Consider the following 14,849-nt stretch of genomic DNA (forward strand, 5'->3'; position numbering starts at 1 on the left):
AGGATATGTTACCGGCAAAATACAACTTGTTGCACTGTTTATTCTTTCAGAGAGTTATTAATTTTGACTCTAATTATTGTTTTGATTTCCTTTTGTATGCATTTGTGTTGGTGTTTTCTTATTAGCTAAATTGTTTACTTGCTAAAGCAGCAGCCTGATGATTCATTTCCAGATTAACCTGTTTTGCTTCCTAAGGGCAAAATGTTTGCTGGTAGGCTTTACTTATCACCCATGCACACTCCCGCTGTGCTTATTCTATACAAGAGTTTGGAGAATACAGACATGTTCTAACCATTTTTTCTCTCTGGAGATTCCTACAACTGTATTGGTGTAAAATGAACAACTTTGGTTTAATGTAGTTTAAGTAAGAAGAGTTTTCTGATTTAAATGAGGAAATGTGGTCAAGAAATGAGTAAACAAGAAAAAGAATGACCCAAGATTCAATTCCAACTTTTGATTTTCAGTGTTCAATGCCTAGCCCTAACCACCCACAGCATTTGTGTGTTAATTATTAATTAAACTTTAGAGAGGAATATGCACCATATGAGTAAAAAATAAAAATAAGAAAGGCCATTACTGTCGTCTGATTTTCGCACAGTGCCCCTCCACAAGACATGGCCAGAGATAGGTAAGATACCTCATAAACACAAGACATGTTTTATTGACTTAAGGGGTGATTCTCTATCATGTTCAATTAAAGGGTCCTGCAGTTAAGTTGAGGAACTTACTTAGGGTAGTTCGATTTTTTTGTTGATGTTAAAATTAATGCAGCAGAGGCTAAGGTATTCAAGTTTTAGCCCCAGATCAGTCCTATAGACTGTATAAAAAAATGGACATAATTACTGTGACATCACCTATTTGCTTCAAATTCAGCATTTCACCTGTCGCCATCAAGGTTTTTTGAAGTCAGAACTGACCATATTTGGACGAATGGTTGAAGCTGTGCCGGAGCGAGAGGTGGTTATGACTGAGAGTCTGAGGACACTATTGGAAGACATCCTGTCACTCAAAGCTTGCCAGCCCTGCCCTTGATTGTGTGTAAGAGACATACTTGATTGTATTAATTGCGAGAGGAAATGTATATATGCACAGGCCACTTGCACAAACAGGATGTATACATGCATTGAATTGAGACATGTCAGAGCAAGGGAGCTGCCTTGGACAGATGCCCTTAGCAGTTGGGGATTTGGTACCTTGCTTCAGGGCACCTCGGCTGTGCCCAGGAGGCAAACTGACACCTCTCCTGCTACTAGTCCACAATCCATATTTGGTCTGAAGGGGGACTTGAACTGGTGACCCCCAAGTTCCCAGCCAAAGTCCCTATGGGATGAGCTACTGCCGCTCCAAAACTTAAAGCCTTATTGAGAGCAAAATCCTTTTTTGTACTGGGCTGTAAACATGTTTATTTCTGCTGTAAGCTTCTTTTAACTTGACATCTCCAGTTTGCATTTTAGGGTTTCTTTTATAAGGTTGTAGTCTCTAAGATGAACTTGAAATGGCTTTGAGTCTTTGGTAAAGGCCCACTTGCTTTATTCTTTATTGCTCTGCACAGTTTGTGACTTGTTTGTAAGCACATCACTTTTATTTTCCCAGGTCAATCATTTACTTTTAAGTTACATTTAATGTTAATGTGTTAGCAAGTGTTGATCACTGATAGAAGCCATAGTTGATAGAGTTAATGTTAATGGATAACGTAATAACATGGAGCATTTTGGTGGAGGCCATGATGAAAATGTGTAATTGTGTGTATAAATAACGGGGGGCTTCTCATAATCTCAGCTCTTTGCCTCACCCATGATGTACAGCACTAATCTCCTTGACAACACCAGATGTCCGTCGGTGACTTGTGTGAATGAGTGTATTCAGGAAGTGTTTGTGCTGCTGCCCCTTTAAGAAACAGGCAGCAGTGTACTCGTTGCCAGGACGACACGAAATGACAAAAGTCTAGGGCTCGTCAGTTAGCAGCAGCACCACCAGCAGCAGAGTGGGAGTATACAAACTCACAGAGAGGATTGACCATCACCTTGATAAATATCAACACAATGTGTACAGTTCAGGTTAAACAGAGCTTATTTCCAGTCACTAAATGGAGTTAAAGACGAACCTGGTGCCTGTCGGTCGACACTGAATCAAGAGGAAGTAACGTTAACGCGACGTGGGACTACAAGTATAGAGGTTCGCATGTGGGTCGCTAATAACATACACAAAAACTACAGAGAGACTCGCCTGTTGGTTTCATGCTTTATCACTGTGTGTTTTGGGAAATATGTTTGAAGCTGAAGCTCTGACGGAACTGACTCCACAAGTCAGTCATTGCTGCGAACAATTTTAACACCTGTTTCCGGGAAATTGAAGGCCACTTATCTCTTTCAGGACTGAGCAAAGAAACGGAAAAATGAGCAAAATATATGGATCAACAAACGTGTCTGAGGTGGAGGAACACATTTCTCTGAAGTATGAAATTAAGAAGAGACTTGGGAAAGGGGTGAGTGAGCTAATTTAGCCCAGGCTACAATTAACAACACCTTATTGCACCTTTGACATGGCTACACACTTGTTCATAGAACTGGAGTTACGTCCATGTAACTGCTATTTTGCAATAGTTTTTAAAGTTGCCAAACACTGTCAATGCTCATGCTTTCAGTTTGCAGCCTCTTATCAGTGTTTTGACTCTTTACACCAGCCTCCATACCTGCACAAAGATGTTTACCACATCTTTAAGCCTCTCTGAACTCCAGCCTTAAGAGACATTCCTGAAATTATCCAGAATTAAGGCCCTGAGTGCAAACCAGTGTTGTAAGGGAGAGGTTTATTTACTTTGGCAGGACAAACTCTCTTTGCAAATCAGCTGATGTGTGAGGACACTTGTTCCCTTCAGAGTCCATAACCCTTTTGTTTTTCTCTCCGCTGGTACGGTTGCCACAGGACTAAAAACAGCCTGGTTTCTTTTTTCCATCGGCCGTCCACAGAGACGTACAAATTGCTGCTCTGCTTGCACTGGCCAGGTGGTAACTGCCACGTAGTCACGTCATATTGCCTAACTAACTAGGCATACCTGAGGCCTGAAGTGACTCAGGTTACACAGCCGTTGAATCTATTTACAGTTGGCTGGTGAGATAAAGGCTCCCTGTGTTGTGATGCTCCAGGGAGCCAAACAATAGTGAGCAACACTGTGCTTATTAGCCTTAGAGAATCATAAAGTGCTTTAACAACAGCAAAACACTCCTAATTGTAATGAATAAACTGTTTTGTTCCCCTCGCAAATGTGCATCACTAACTCTTCTTTCTGGAGCCGGGCTTTGACAAAGACAACAGCCACCTGAGTCACCAGGGCTGCGTGAATCTGATCCACTGCCTCCAATAACAGTGCTGTTGCTCCTTCTGTCTGTACAATAACATGGGTTAGGGTTATGCCCTGCCTCACTGCTGCCTCTGTTATGCTTGACTTCACTGCCCTCATCAGCACCATGACTCTTTCTTCACCATAGTCAGGACTGTAGCTGCAACAGAGGACACAGAGGTCATGTCCTCGCCCTCTCTTATAGGAAAATGGTGATCAGGAGTGCCGTTGACTTTTTTTTTTTTAATGATTAAAAGTTACACAGTGCGTTTTTAAATAGCAAAAGAACTTAGTGTTCTTGAAGGAATACTTGAAGGAATACAAAGTCTCACATAACTCCTGCAGTATGATCCAAGTCTCATTTATCCAGTCGATTTCCCAAACACAAGCTAAAACGTTAGTATTGGAGTGTGGCTTTGAAGAGAGCGTAGATAAGTTTCACTTTCATTTCAGGTTTTCACAGTAAGGTTTCAGAGGAAATTATGAGGATAAATGAGACTTGTATTATACTGCAAGAGTTGTGTGAGAGTTTTGCTGTTGTTAAGCAGGGTCCACGATCAATTAATAAATAAGTATTTCTATAGAGGCATGTGAGAAGTGCAAAGTTTTCTCATGAATTCAAGGTGACATAGCTCGAATAATTGATTTACAAATTGTAATTTTGTGGATGACGTGTTCTGTTAAAAATGACACCTTTTTTAGGCCCCAAAAAATACAACAGTTTTTAAATTGATCTGAAAAAAATATATGAATGAGTTAAACATGTAAATTAAAAGACTTAAAATGAATAGATCAGGCGAGCATGGAGAATCATGACCTCAGCAAAAACTATATAAATGTTTATATGGAATATAAACCATGTCCTGCTTTGAGAAGAGGTGACTTAGTGGGTTGTATCTCCCCAGGCTTATGGCATCGTATGGAAAGCGATTGACAGACAGACGGGCGAGGTTGTGGCTGTGAAGAAGATCTTTGACGCATTCAGGAACAGGACAGATGCCCAGGTGGGTGCTTGCTGTTATCTAAGTGACAATGATGTAATATCATTATTGTAACCTAATACCTTTATTCATATCATATCTAATATATATAGATGGTTCACAGTGTACATGGCATAAAGCCCCTCAAAGGTATACTTCAGCCACAAAATGACCAATTGTTAATCAGTTAGTCATGCTGTGTTACCTTGAATTTGTGAGGACAACTTTGTTTTTCTTGCATGCCTCCAGAGAAAATGACAAACATTGATTCATTGATTGACTGGGGATTACATTTAACAACAGTAAACTACATCAAAACATCAGTAATGTAATCCAAGTCTCATTTATCCAGTCGTATGCTCATTACATCCCAAACACATACATTTTCATTAAACCTTAGTATGTGAATCTGGCTTTTAAGAGAGCATGGATAAGTTTCACTTTCAATTCAGTTTTAAACGGTAAGGTTTTAGTTGGAGTGCATGTGTTTAGGGAAGCACTGAACATACGACTGGATTAATGAGACATGGATTATTATAAGTGATCATTTTGTGGGTGATTTCCTTTAAAAATGAAGCAAATAAAACTTACAACTGACTGTCAGCAGTTACATGTGATTTCAGGTTATTACCAATTTAGCTTCTTCTTTCCTATTCTAAAAATGGTCTCACAGTGGCTTCACAATTGGCTCCCCTCACCTGTGTCAATAGAAAGATGGGTTTGGCTAATGATTAAATAGAACAGGAGGCTTGTGTGTGCCCAGTTTACGGCCGAGATTATTGCTCGTAGAGTTCAGATCTAACTGTTATTTTCTTTCCTTTTGCAGCGGACATTCAGAGAAATCATGTTCCTCCAGGTAACGATAATAATTATGTATTAGTGAAATAAAGCAGAACTACTGTCATACTATCATTCAACTCAAAGATTAGTTATCCCAGCCCCACTCTCTACATTTTGTTTCCATCTTTTCCCTCTTTGTCCAGCCTCTTTTTTAATTTACTGCAGAAAATACAACGACATTTCATGATATACAGTGATTGTTGGGTTTCAGGATGCTGTTCATCACTCTTTAGTCAGTGAACAAGCTCCATCACCAGTTTCACAAAAACATGCCCACAAATCAACAGAGAATTTCTCTTTATACAGCTTTTTATAAATGCTTTTACAAATTGCTGTATTTGTCAATTGTCTGCCCCTCTGACACTGCTCCAGTAGTTGCACCATGCCCTCCCACTCTGGTGCAGCACTGTTTGTTTTTCCATTGCTGTTTCATCATAGTCCTTCGCTTTATAGTTTGAAACATGCAGAAAAAGCAGATTTTTCAGCTGTTCATTTTACCGTGTGAAGACATTTGAGCATGAACACCTCTGGTACGGCATGGTACAAATAGGACAGTGGCACAAGTCCCGCAGTTTAATACCTCTGCCATTATGTGAAATCACAATAAAACGTCCAATATGGTCAAACCTTTTGTTTTCTAAATAGTGTTTTCTTTCAACTTCAACTCTATTGTTACCCTGAAGGAGACTGACAGTGAACAACAACACTGTACCTGCTTCAGGCTGATTCATATCCTTGTGACACACATTCCAGCTTCATTCTTAATCTGCTGACCTACATTCATGTGACCTTCAGCTGTGCCTCTGCCTCCTAATCAGCTGTCATCATCTTCTGGTGAAATTCCGGTGTTGTAGATATTATGGGGTTTAATTACAGTGACCGTTATGTAATATCTGTTGAAACTTTCCCTGTTGTTTGCTCAACCTTTATGGCTGCCAGTTCAACACAGCCAAGATTTGTTTGTATGTGTGGTTTATTTTCCTAAAAACAAATCTCCTTTCTGTGTGCAGGAGTTTGGAGACCATCCCAACATCGTCAAACTTCTAAATGTCATCAGAGCGCAAAATGATAAAGATATTTACCTCATCTTTGAGTATATGGGTGAGTGTCTGGAAGTTCATGTGCACAAACATGGCTGCAAGGAAAATAATTATAGATCAGTTTTGACACATAAGCATTGGGAGGAGTGAGGCTGCAGTGGTTGTTAGCAGTTTAGTTTGGCACTGAAAAGGCTGTGTGTGTATGTGTGTGAGGGTTTCTGCTTCCTTTGGCCGGCTGCACTGTCTTACTGCTGAGTCCACAGATTGGCCTCCCCCTCTCTGTACTATAATCCATGACTGTACACCAGCATCCAGTGCAGACCTCCACTGTTTCTCTCCAGCATTTCCCTTTGGTTGAAATCATTGTGTGTGTGATTATGGAGGAGCATGTGTTTAGGAACTCTACGCCAAAATCACAAATAACTGATGATGATTTAAAATCCAATCATTGCTAGATGTTACTGTAAAAGTTGTGCTGTCGTCAATTTTTGCTTCCTGCTTTCTACTAGACACAGACCTGCATGCAGTGATAAAGAAAGGCACCCTACTGAAGGACATCCACAAACGCTATGTCATGTACCAGCTCTTCAAAGCCATCAAATACCTGCATTCAGGAAACGTTATCCACAGAGACCAAAAGGTATGTCAGGTGGAGAGTATCACACTAAAGTCATGAATTCATTTATTAATTTTAGAAGTAAGGGTGTCTCGATCCAATCTCAAGGATCAGTATCGGGGCCGATGAAGGCATTTTGATCAGGTTTGGCTATACTGACTTATACAGAGGATCCGATCCTTTGTTTCATGTCAGCTGTCACACAGGTGTTTTTACCTGTGAAGTTTTCATGCAGACTAGCTAATTAACTAATCAATAAATTTTTTATGCTCTAATGTAAATGTAAGCCATTATGTCCAATTTACTGAGTTTAAGTCATCACATTCTAGAGCTCCTGCAGAAAATCTGCTGACATGGTTTCTCAAAACGGCCTCTGATCCTAGAGAGTAGAATTTCATCCCTCCTTCTCTCCTATTTGTCTCCTTTTCCATGTCTTCTCACTCCTAGTGTGATTTCTGTTTTCATACCTGGGTAAAGCTGTCCTGTTTGACCTCTCAGGAGATGAGTGAAAACCGAACCATTACAGTCCCTGTGAAGAATGTTTCTCTTGTCTGTGTTTCCCACAGCCATCCAACGTGCTGCTGGACACCGACTGTGTAGTCAAGCTGTGTGATTTCGGCTTGGCCAGATCGCTCAACCAGATTCAAGAGGACAGCGGGAATCCAGCACTGACGGAGTACGTGGCAACCCGGTGGTACCGAGCTCCTGAGATCCTGCTGGGATCCGCGAGGTATCAGTAACTGTACCACAACCTCTTATGCTTCACAACAATTGATTTAACAGTGATGAAGAAGGTAACATTGAAAAATATTCATTCAAGGGACAGAATACTTTTTTTGGAAAATAAGTTATGAGTGTACCAGAGTGTAAGAGGAGTACATGTGATTCAAAGGTACACTAAAGGTGTGGACATGTGGAGCCTCGGCTGCATCCTGGGAGAGATGCTGCTGGGAAAAGCCCTGTTCCCTGGGACATCCACCATCAACCAAATAGAGAAGATCATGAGTGCCATACCACACCCGAGCCCAGAAGGTAATTAAAGAACTCACACTTTATTTTTAGCAATGGACAGCGTTCATCACTATATATTTATTGATTTAATTCAATGCATTTAATTTTCAGATATTCTCGCAATCAAGTCTGAGTATGGATCCTCCGTCATTCAGAGAATGTTACTGAAGTAAGACAATCTTTTGTGTTATGTATGTTGTGAAAACCCTACTGTGCACAGAACATGTTAACAATAGAGAGGTTCTTGCACCTTTTGCATTTCCCTAGGTAAACTCATATGGATTACTTTATTTGTGCACAGTTGTTGATGGTGCTCGGCCTCTCTCTGACCTTGTCACCCCTGGGACAGAGCTAGTTTTGGGAGTGACAATAACACATTTCCTCTCTTCCACTGGGGAGACTGTTAGCAGAGCTTGCAAGTGGAGGTGGGGCTGATTACACCCTCGAAGAGCAGTGATTATTGCAGAGATGCAATGATGCTGCAGTGACAAAGCAAAATCATAAGTTATGCAGTGCCAGCTTTAAAGGTTCTTTATACAACATTCAGGTCATTAATGTGGCAGGAAACCACATTTACTATAGATATAGTGGAATAATAGTGTCCTGAGCGGAGAATGAAGTCACACTCCCTCTGTGTGTGCTGTAATCTGAGCTTCTCTGTTGTTCGTTGTAGAAGATGGTCCAGTGGTGCATGCATATTAGCGCATGTGGGTCCCTGTGTGTGTGTGTGTGTGTGTGTGTGTGTGTGTGTGTGTGTGTGTGTGTGTGTTTGTATCCCACTGGCAAGATCATCACCACCACTCTGCACTGCACATACATAGCGCCCACCCCCTTCTTCCCCCTGGTTAACACTGTTAGCTCTATCAGCACTGTTGCTACTGTGCCACTGTTAGCGCTGTTAGCTGCTGGACACCAGGTCAGTCACCTCCATGTTGAGGACAATTGCCGACAACGTAAATCAAACGCTCAATCATAGATAGGCTCCGAATGTTATATAGAGCTTCTTTAAAAGACCACCTTGTTAAAAAGTGTGTGCTGGATACTATATATTGCAGAAAATGTTGAGATGTTTGAGTGAGCAAGGAGAGTGGATTTGTCTGCTTGAACTCGCTCCAAAGCTTTGCCATATTTTTAATCTTTGTACAGGACCTTTTGTAAACAGCCAACAGCCATCTGTACTTTAAAAGGAACAGCACTGTTATAGAATCTATCTTTGTAATCTACCCTCCCCAGCATGTTCTTCCACCCGTCACTTTTTTGTATTTAAAGGAGAGCTCCACCTATTTTACACATCTAATGCTGCATTTCCACTGCATGGTACAGCACGGCTTTGCTCAACTGGACTTGCTCTTTTTTAGCTTTCCATAACCAAAAGTTGCGAACAGTACCTGATATTACTCACTTACTTCTTAGGTTAATGTTTCAAGTGAGCTGAGTCAATACTAGGCGGTAGAGTCAAAACACTGCAGACTAACTGACACTGATTGGTCAGAAAGATAGTCACTAGCGCAACACAGGACATCCTGCACAAGGCCACAATATTTAAATAACTAAGCTACCATTAATAGCATCCAAAATGTTTTTATTCTCTCTACCCTGCATTTAAAAAATAGCAGCCCAAAGAACTATGCTGTGCAATAAATGATGTGCATTTTTTTCTCTTTTTGGTTGCCAATGAAAGGATCCAGTGAAAACAGAGATAAGGACCTGGTACCAAATGTAAATTTAGTCAAACTGAGCTGAACCATCTTGTGGAAATGAGGCAAAAGTCTCTGAACAGGTCTTTGGGAGTGCTAGTCAGTTGGTGGTTGGAGATATAGTTGCATTGTAGCTTATGTAGAGACAGGTGGTTTTGACGAGGAATACAAATGCGTGGAATAAAATAGAATATGTTTCTTCTGTTGCTACGATTTTTATCCTTTTTTTTTTTTTAAAAAACTGTACAACGTGAGTCTGACAATGTTACAGCAGTGCAATGCTAAGTTGCTGATGAACGCTTTAAAATCCCTCTCTGCCTTCCTTCACCAGACCACAGGTGCCTTTGGAAGATCTTCTCCAGACGTCTGTGCCACCTGATGCTCTGGACCTGTTGAAAGGTTTACTAGTTTTCAACCCAGACAAGCGTCTGACTGCTGAGCAAGCCCTCCAACACCCATATGTAGCCAGGTATTTATTTATTTTTTATTCTCTGTTCTTTGCTTTGCTTAGTTGAACAGTTAGAATCAAGCGTTTCCTCTGTTTGCTTTGCTGTCTGGGATAGGTGCGGTTAGAAAATCAATATTTGCGTCACCACTTTATTACTATTATGTGCTATCATTTAATCATAAATGTGTTTCTTATCTCTGGAGGTTTCATAATCCAGCCAAGGAGCCAGCTCTTAACCATGATGTTGTACTGCCATTGGATGATGATGTACAATTATCTGTGGTTCAGTACCGCAACAAACTTTATGAGGTACAAAAGGAGTCATGAATGTTTAGAAGGCAACATTGGTCTTTACACATTAGACCATATTACACATAATTCTGTTGCTATATATATTTATATATATATATTTCCTCTTCTTTATCTGCAGATGATGCTGGAGAAGAGGACTAATCAGGGGATGCTAAGGCTGATCCAACCAAAGGACGGAGGCTGTGTCACCAGCACTGAGAAGCCTAATGTGAAGGATAAAGAAGAGAAAGGCTTAGTGGCAGTGAGTGGGGATGGTCGTCACATGGGGGAAACGCAACATGAAAAGACTGAAAAGACAAACCACGTGCCTTCACATACAGGCGTCACCAAACCTGGGCCTGAGAATGTGTCATCTCCGCCTGCTGTGAAGAAGACGAGTCCGCTATCCAGCCCTTGCTTGGGAAAACTCACATATAACCCCATCACACATGTCCCAAGTATGTCTGAATTTATCTCAGCTGGTTTCACACAAGGCTGGGTATTGAGCTGTTTGGTACTGATCAAAATATGTTCATAGCAGAGTTTTAAAAACTGAATTTTCTGAAAGATGTCTCCTTAGATTCCTTATCTTATTTAGATATGTTTTGATCCGAAAGTTTTTTCAGTTTAAGTTGAGAAAATGTTCTTGAAAGTTTGACTGTGTTTAGACGCTTAACATTTGACAACTTTGACTTCTTTGATCAAGTTTGTCCAGTGTGTAGGATTTAGGGGGATATATTGGCAGAAATGGAATATATTATAACAAGTATATTTTCTCAAGTGTATAGTCACCTGAAAATAAGAATTGTTTTTGTTACTTAATGGGCCGTTTATGTCTACATAGGGAGCGGCTCCTCGTCCACAGAGATCTCTATGTTGCACCGCCATGTAGTTCAGAACAGTACTTAGAAGCCCCTCTGTGACAAGCAGCATTGGAAAAACACCCATTTAAATTACCGATTCATTTTGTTTTGGAGAGGCGGAGACCTCTGCGGATAATTCGGCTCCTGATAAAACACCTCCAGAACGTCTGGATCTTAAGTTACTGGAAAAAAAGGTGAGCACAGATTAGCAGATGCTTGGCTGAAAGCTCAGAAAACACTGATTTGTAACATGAAACTGCTTTATTCAGTGTTATTACTGGTTTTAATCACCTTATCTGTTTGTTATAGAGAGGAAGAGACCTCTGCAGATAATTTGGCTCCAAGTAAAAACCTACCGAACAATGAACAGTTGCAGGATCCCTAACTGAGAGAAGTTTCAGATATTTGCAATCTAGACTAAATCCCGCTAAATCTTACACACTGTTTTCATGCTTCACACAAGTTCCATGCCTTCACAGTGAAATCAATACAGCTGCATATATTTCAGGTAAATCTCTCAAACATGCAGTTTAAACATTCCCTCAGGTAAAAAACCCAAACTTCTCTTTTCTTCACTCAGATGGTTTTGTTCGGAGTCCAGCCGCTCCTCCTCATTACTACTCACCCACTGCAGCCAGCAGGAAACTAGTGGGACAGACCAGCAATGGAGATGCAACCACATCACCAACAGAGGGCGCCAAGGCTAAAGTATGATCAACAGACCTCAGTCCACTTACTGTTCAGTTTTGTTTTCCCTTACAGTGATGTAATCTTGTTTCGTTTTTACATCCTGATTTATTTTTGGCTCCTTGCATTCTCTCCCACTTGTGATCTTTCTGTGACTCACTCTGCATTTTGTTCTGTCTTTTATTGCTACCCTCACTAGTCCATGGACCAGATTCTCCAGCGTGGTCGCTCAGCCCCTGTGACCCATAACCGCTCCTTCTCCTTGACCCAAAACCAAACCCAGAACAACCCACTGGTTCGCAAGGACGGGCCTACCCTGCCCTCTGGGCTGTACGTCACATCTGCACACCTGGTCAGTCCACCACACCTCAGGATGTGTAAAATATGACTCAATGTCAGGATTCAATTTCAGGCTATTTACATGCTCTATGAAATATTGATTTAACTACAGAATGCATGAAAATATATCTTAAAGTTTGGTGCATTTGCTAAGATATAGATGGAATTGCAGTCATGGCATATCTAACTGTCTTTTCCTTCCCATGCAGAACCAGCGCTCCAACTCTCAGGTTCGTGAGGCTCGGCCACCGGCACGGTTCAGCAAGAAAGTATTTCAGAGTAACTGTAATGTGGCAGCTGCAGGGGACCCACGAGCCAAACTGGGCAGCTACTCGCAGGCCTATGGAACCATCAACAAGACTGAACTGGACAATCTGCTTCAATGCCGCCCTTGCAACCAGTAACTGCTGTTATGTCAGCTGTTACAAAGGCGCCAGTGTGGCGTGTGTTTGAACACACAACAAGGTGTACCTTGCACTAGGATGTAAAGCACATGGCAACCTGAGAGAAAACTTGTAAAAAGAAACAGTGACTCCTGTGACTGTTACACCTCTTGTATACTATGTAGATTGTATCCATGCAGACATGTCTGTCGCTGTCTGTGACAATGAATACATATTTGTAAAAATCCAGTATGACTTCATATTAAATTTATTAAATTGTACCAGCAATTCATAAACACATTGTATGCTTATGTATGAAGTTTCATTCAACAGCATTTCTCACAAGGCTGGATTACCAATTGGACAAAAGGGGACCAAAGCCCCAGACCTTCAGGGGCCCTAAATGTCCGGTTTCTAGGTGTGTAAGTAGGTTTGTGGTTATTTGCAAACTTTATTTGAAATAGGCACCTTTTTAGCACATTATCAGCTAAAATGTTGAATCGTCTGTCTTTCCATAGAGACACCGTGTGTCAACAGTCACATGCTAAATATTCCTAAATATCTTTGTATCATTAACAGTGGGTCAGAGGGGTCCACTGCACTGATAATGCAGAGGTTTTTTTTATGTGAATACAGTGGCAATTAGCCTCCTTGTTCCTCTAATGTGTACAGAGAAACAAAGTGATAAGTGTTTCTGGAACCGAGTTTAAAATCTTTAACAGGCATGAATGACTGTGACAGCAAACCAATACGAAGTTTAATAAAAAACACATTTTACTTTAATTTTTAACTTAAAATATTGGATACCTTTACCTCTTTGGGCCTCGTACAGTTATTTAAATTAAAAAAAGATTAGTAATAATTACAACTCAAGAGGGGAAATCACTCTTTGGTGAAAGTGAACAACTTGCAAGATATGACAAGGGGCTTACAGTAAACACTGCTTTTTGTTAGAGGTCACAAGCCCAAAAAAAACATCAGTCATCAGATAAAACATTGCTCTCTGGAATGTGTGGTACAAGTAATGGAAGATGTACTCTTTTACCTGCTCTTATATATTTAGTAGAAATACAACAGTGTAGAAAACACACTGCTACAAGTAAAAGTACAAAAGTAGTGGAATCAATACAAACTTTAAGTACTAGAAGTAAAAGAATGATACACATTTTGCAGAATGGCCCTTTTCAGAATAATATATATAAGGCTATATAATTGGGATTATATAATAATTGATGAATGTATGTGTAAACATATCTGTAGTGGTTATTCTTGGTCCTCTCTGACCACTTTGGTGGCTGAGCAAAAATATGTCTGACTCCACACATACAAAATATCCATTGTCCACAGAAAATAATTCCAAAAATGAATCAGTATTATAAATAATACAATGCTATAAGGAAGTTACTAAATCTTAGTCTTAAACATTCATTGGAAGGGTAAAGATCATTCATTATTTTGTGGTGGATTTCTTTTGTTCAATGTGAAAATTGACTAAACTGCAGCTGTTATGTAGCCTGGTGAAGCTGAAGTATAAAGTCACATAACATGATTATGCTCATGTTCAGAAGCAGTACCTCAAAATTGTAGTACAGTAGTTATGTGTCCTACAGAACCTTCCTGATCTATCCAGACCAGGGGTTTCAAACATACGACCTGGGGGCCAGAACTGCATCGTGGCTCATGGAGGACTGGACAATTTCTCCCTCCTTGGAGGAGCTCTGGATTTTCAGGGGTCAAGGTTGGGGATCATGGGGACCTTTGTGGTCTTGAGAGACGATAATTGACATGGAGGACCCCCGGTCAGTGATACTGAAGTACAGCCTTGCCCCTTTTTATTTTCTGTTTTTCTCAATGCTGGGCGTGTGACCTTTGCCTACATGTCCCTGCATGTAGTTGTTGTTTTTGTCTGTTATTGGTTTTGCTTGCTCTTTCTTTTTGTATAAACTAATAAAATTTAATTTGAAAAGATAAAGTGTTTTGATTGGCTGCTAAGAGATTTTCAATCTCAATGGGACTTCTTGGTGAAATAAAGGTTAAAAAAAATGTTTAAATGTTGCCAGAATGGACTTCTTTACACTGAAAAGGGAAACAATCAGAAGGAGTTGTTATTTATAGGTTACTATGCAGTGGTTTCACTGGTCTGGTCCTCTTCAGATCAAACTGGCTTGTGTGTGGCCCCTGAACTACAATGACTTTGACACCATCTTTTAGTCGCAGTGTTCTGTTTGCAAAGCCACACAGACCTTTAAATGCACCACTCTCATATGACCCTAACGAAAAACACTGCGTCATTATGGCGGGAGCTGAGATAAAC

General features: G+C 40.5%; 1 protein-coding gene across 3 annotated transcripts; it reads left to right on the top strand.

Annotated features, from left to right (window-relative positions):
- The first annotated feature begins 1,927 nt into the window (after positions 1-1,927).
- On the top strand, positions 1,928-14,477 carry mapk15 (mitogen-activated protein kinase 15). 3 transcript variants are annotated; one of them, XM_049602802.1, is made up of 15 exons: positions 1,928-2,183; positions 2,374-2,485; positions 4,246-4,344; positions 5,147-5,176; positions 6,171-6,261; positions 6,710-6,840; positions 7,383-7,546; positions 7,709-7,848; positions 7,939-7,996; positions 9,856-9,993; positions 10,176-10,281; positions 10,403-10,721; positions 11,707-11,834; positions 12,013-12,165; positions 12,362-14,477. In XM_049602802.1, coding segments are annotated over exons 1-15 (1,866 nt in total). In that variant the 5' UTR covers positions 1,928-2,181; the 3' UTR covers positions 12,557-14,477. The 3 variants fall into 3 exon arrangements, with proteins under 3 accessions (XP_049458759.1, XP_049458761.1, XP_049458760.1); XM_049602804.1 differs by having other exon boundaries at positions 1,928-2,175; positions 12,362-14,476; XM_049602803.1 differs by having other exon boundaries at positions 1,928-2,485; positions 12,362-14,476.
- Positions 14,478-14,849: the final 372 nt, after the last annotated feature.

This window comes from Epinephelus fuscoguttatus, linkage group LG17 (assembly GCF_011397635.1).
Source record: "Epinephelus fuscoguttatus linkage group LG17, E.fuscoguttatus.final_Chr_v1".
NCBI classification, from domain to species: domain Eukaryota; kingdom Metazoa; phylum Chordata; class Actinopteri; order Perciformes; family Serranidae; genus Epinephelus; species Epinephelus fuscoguttatus.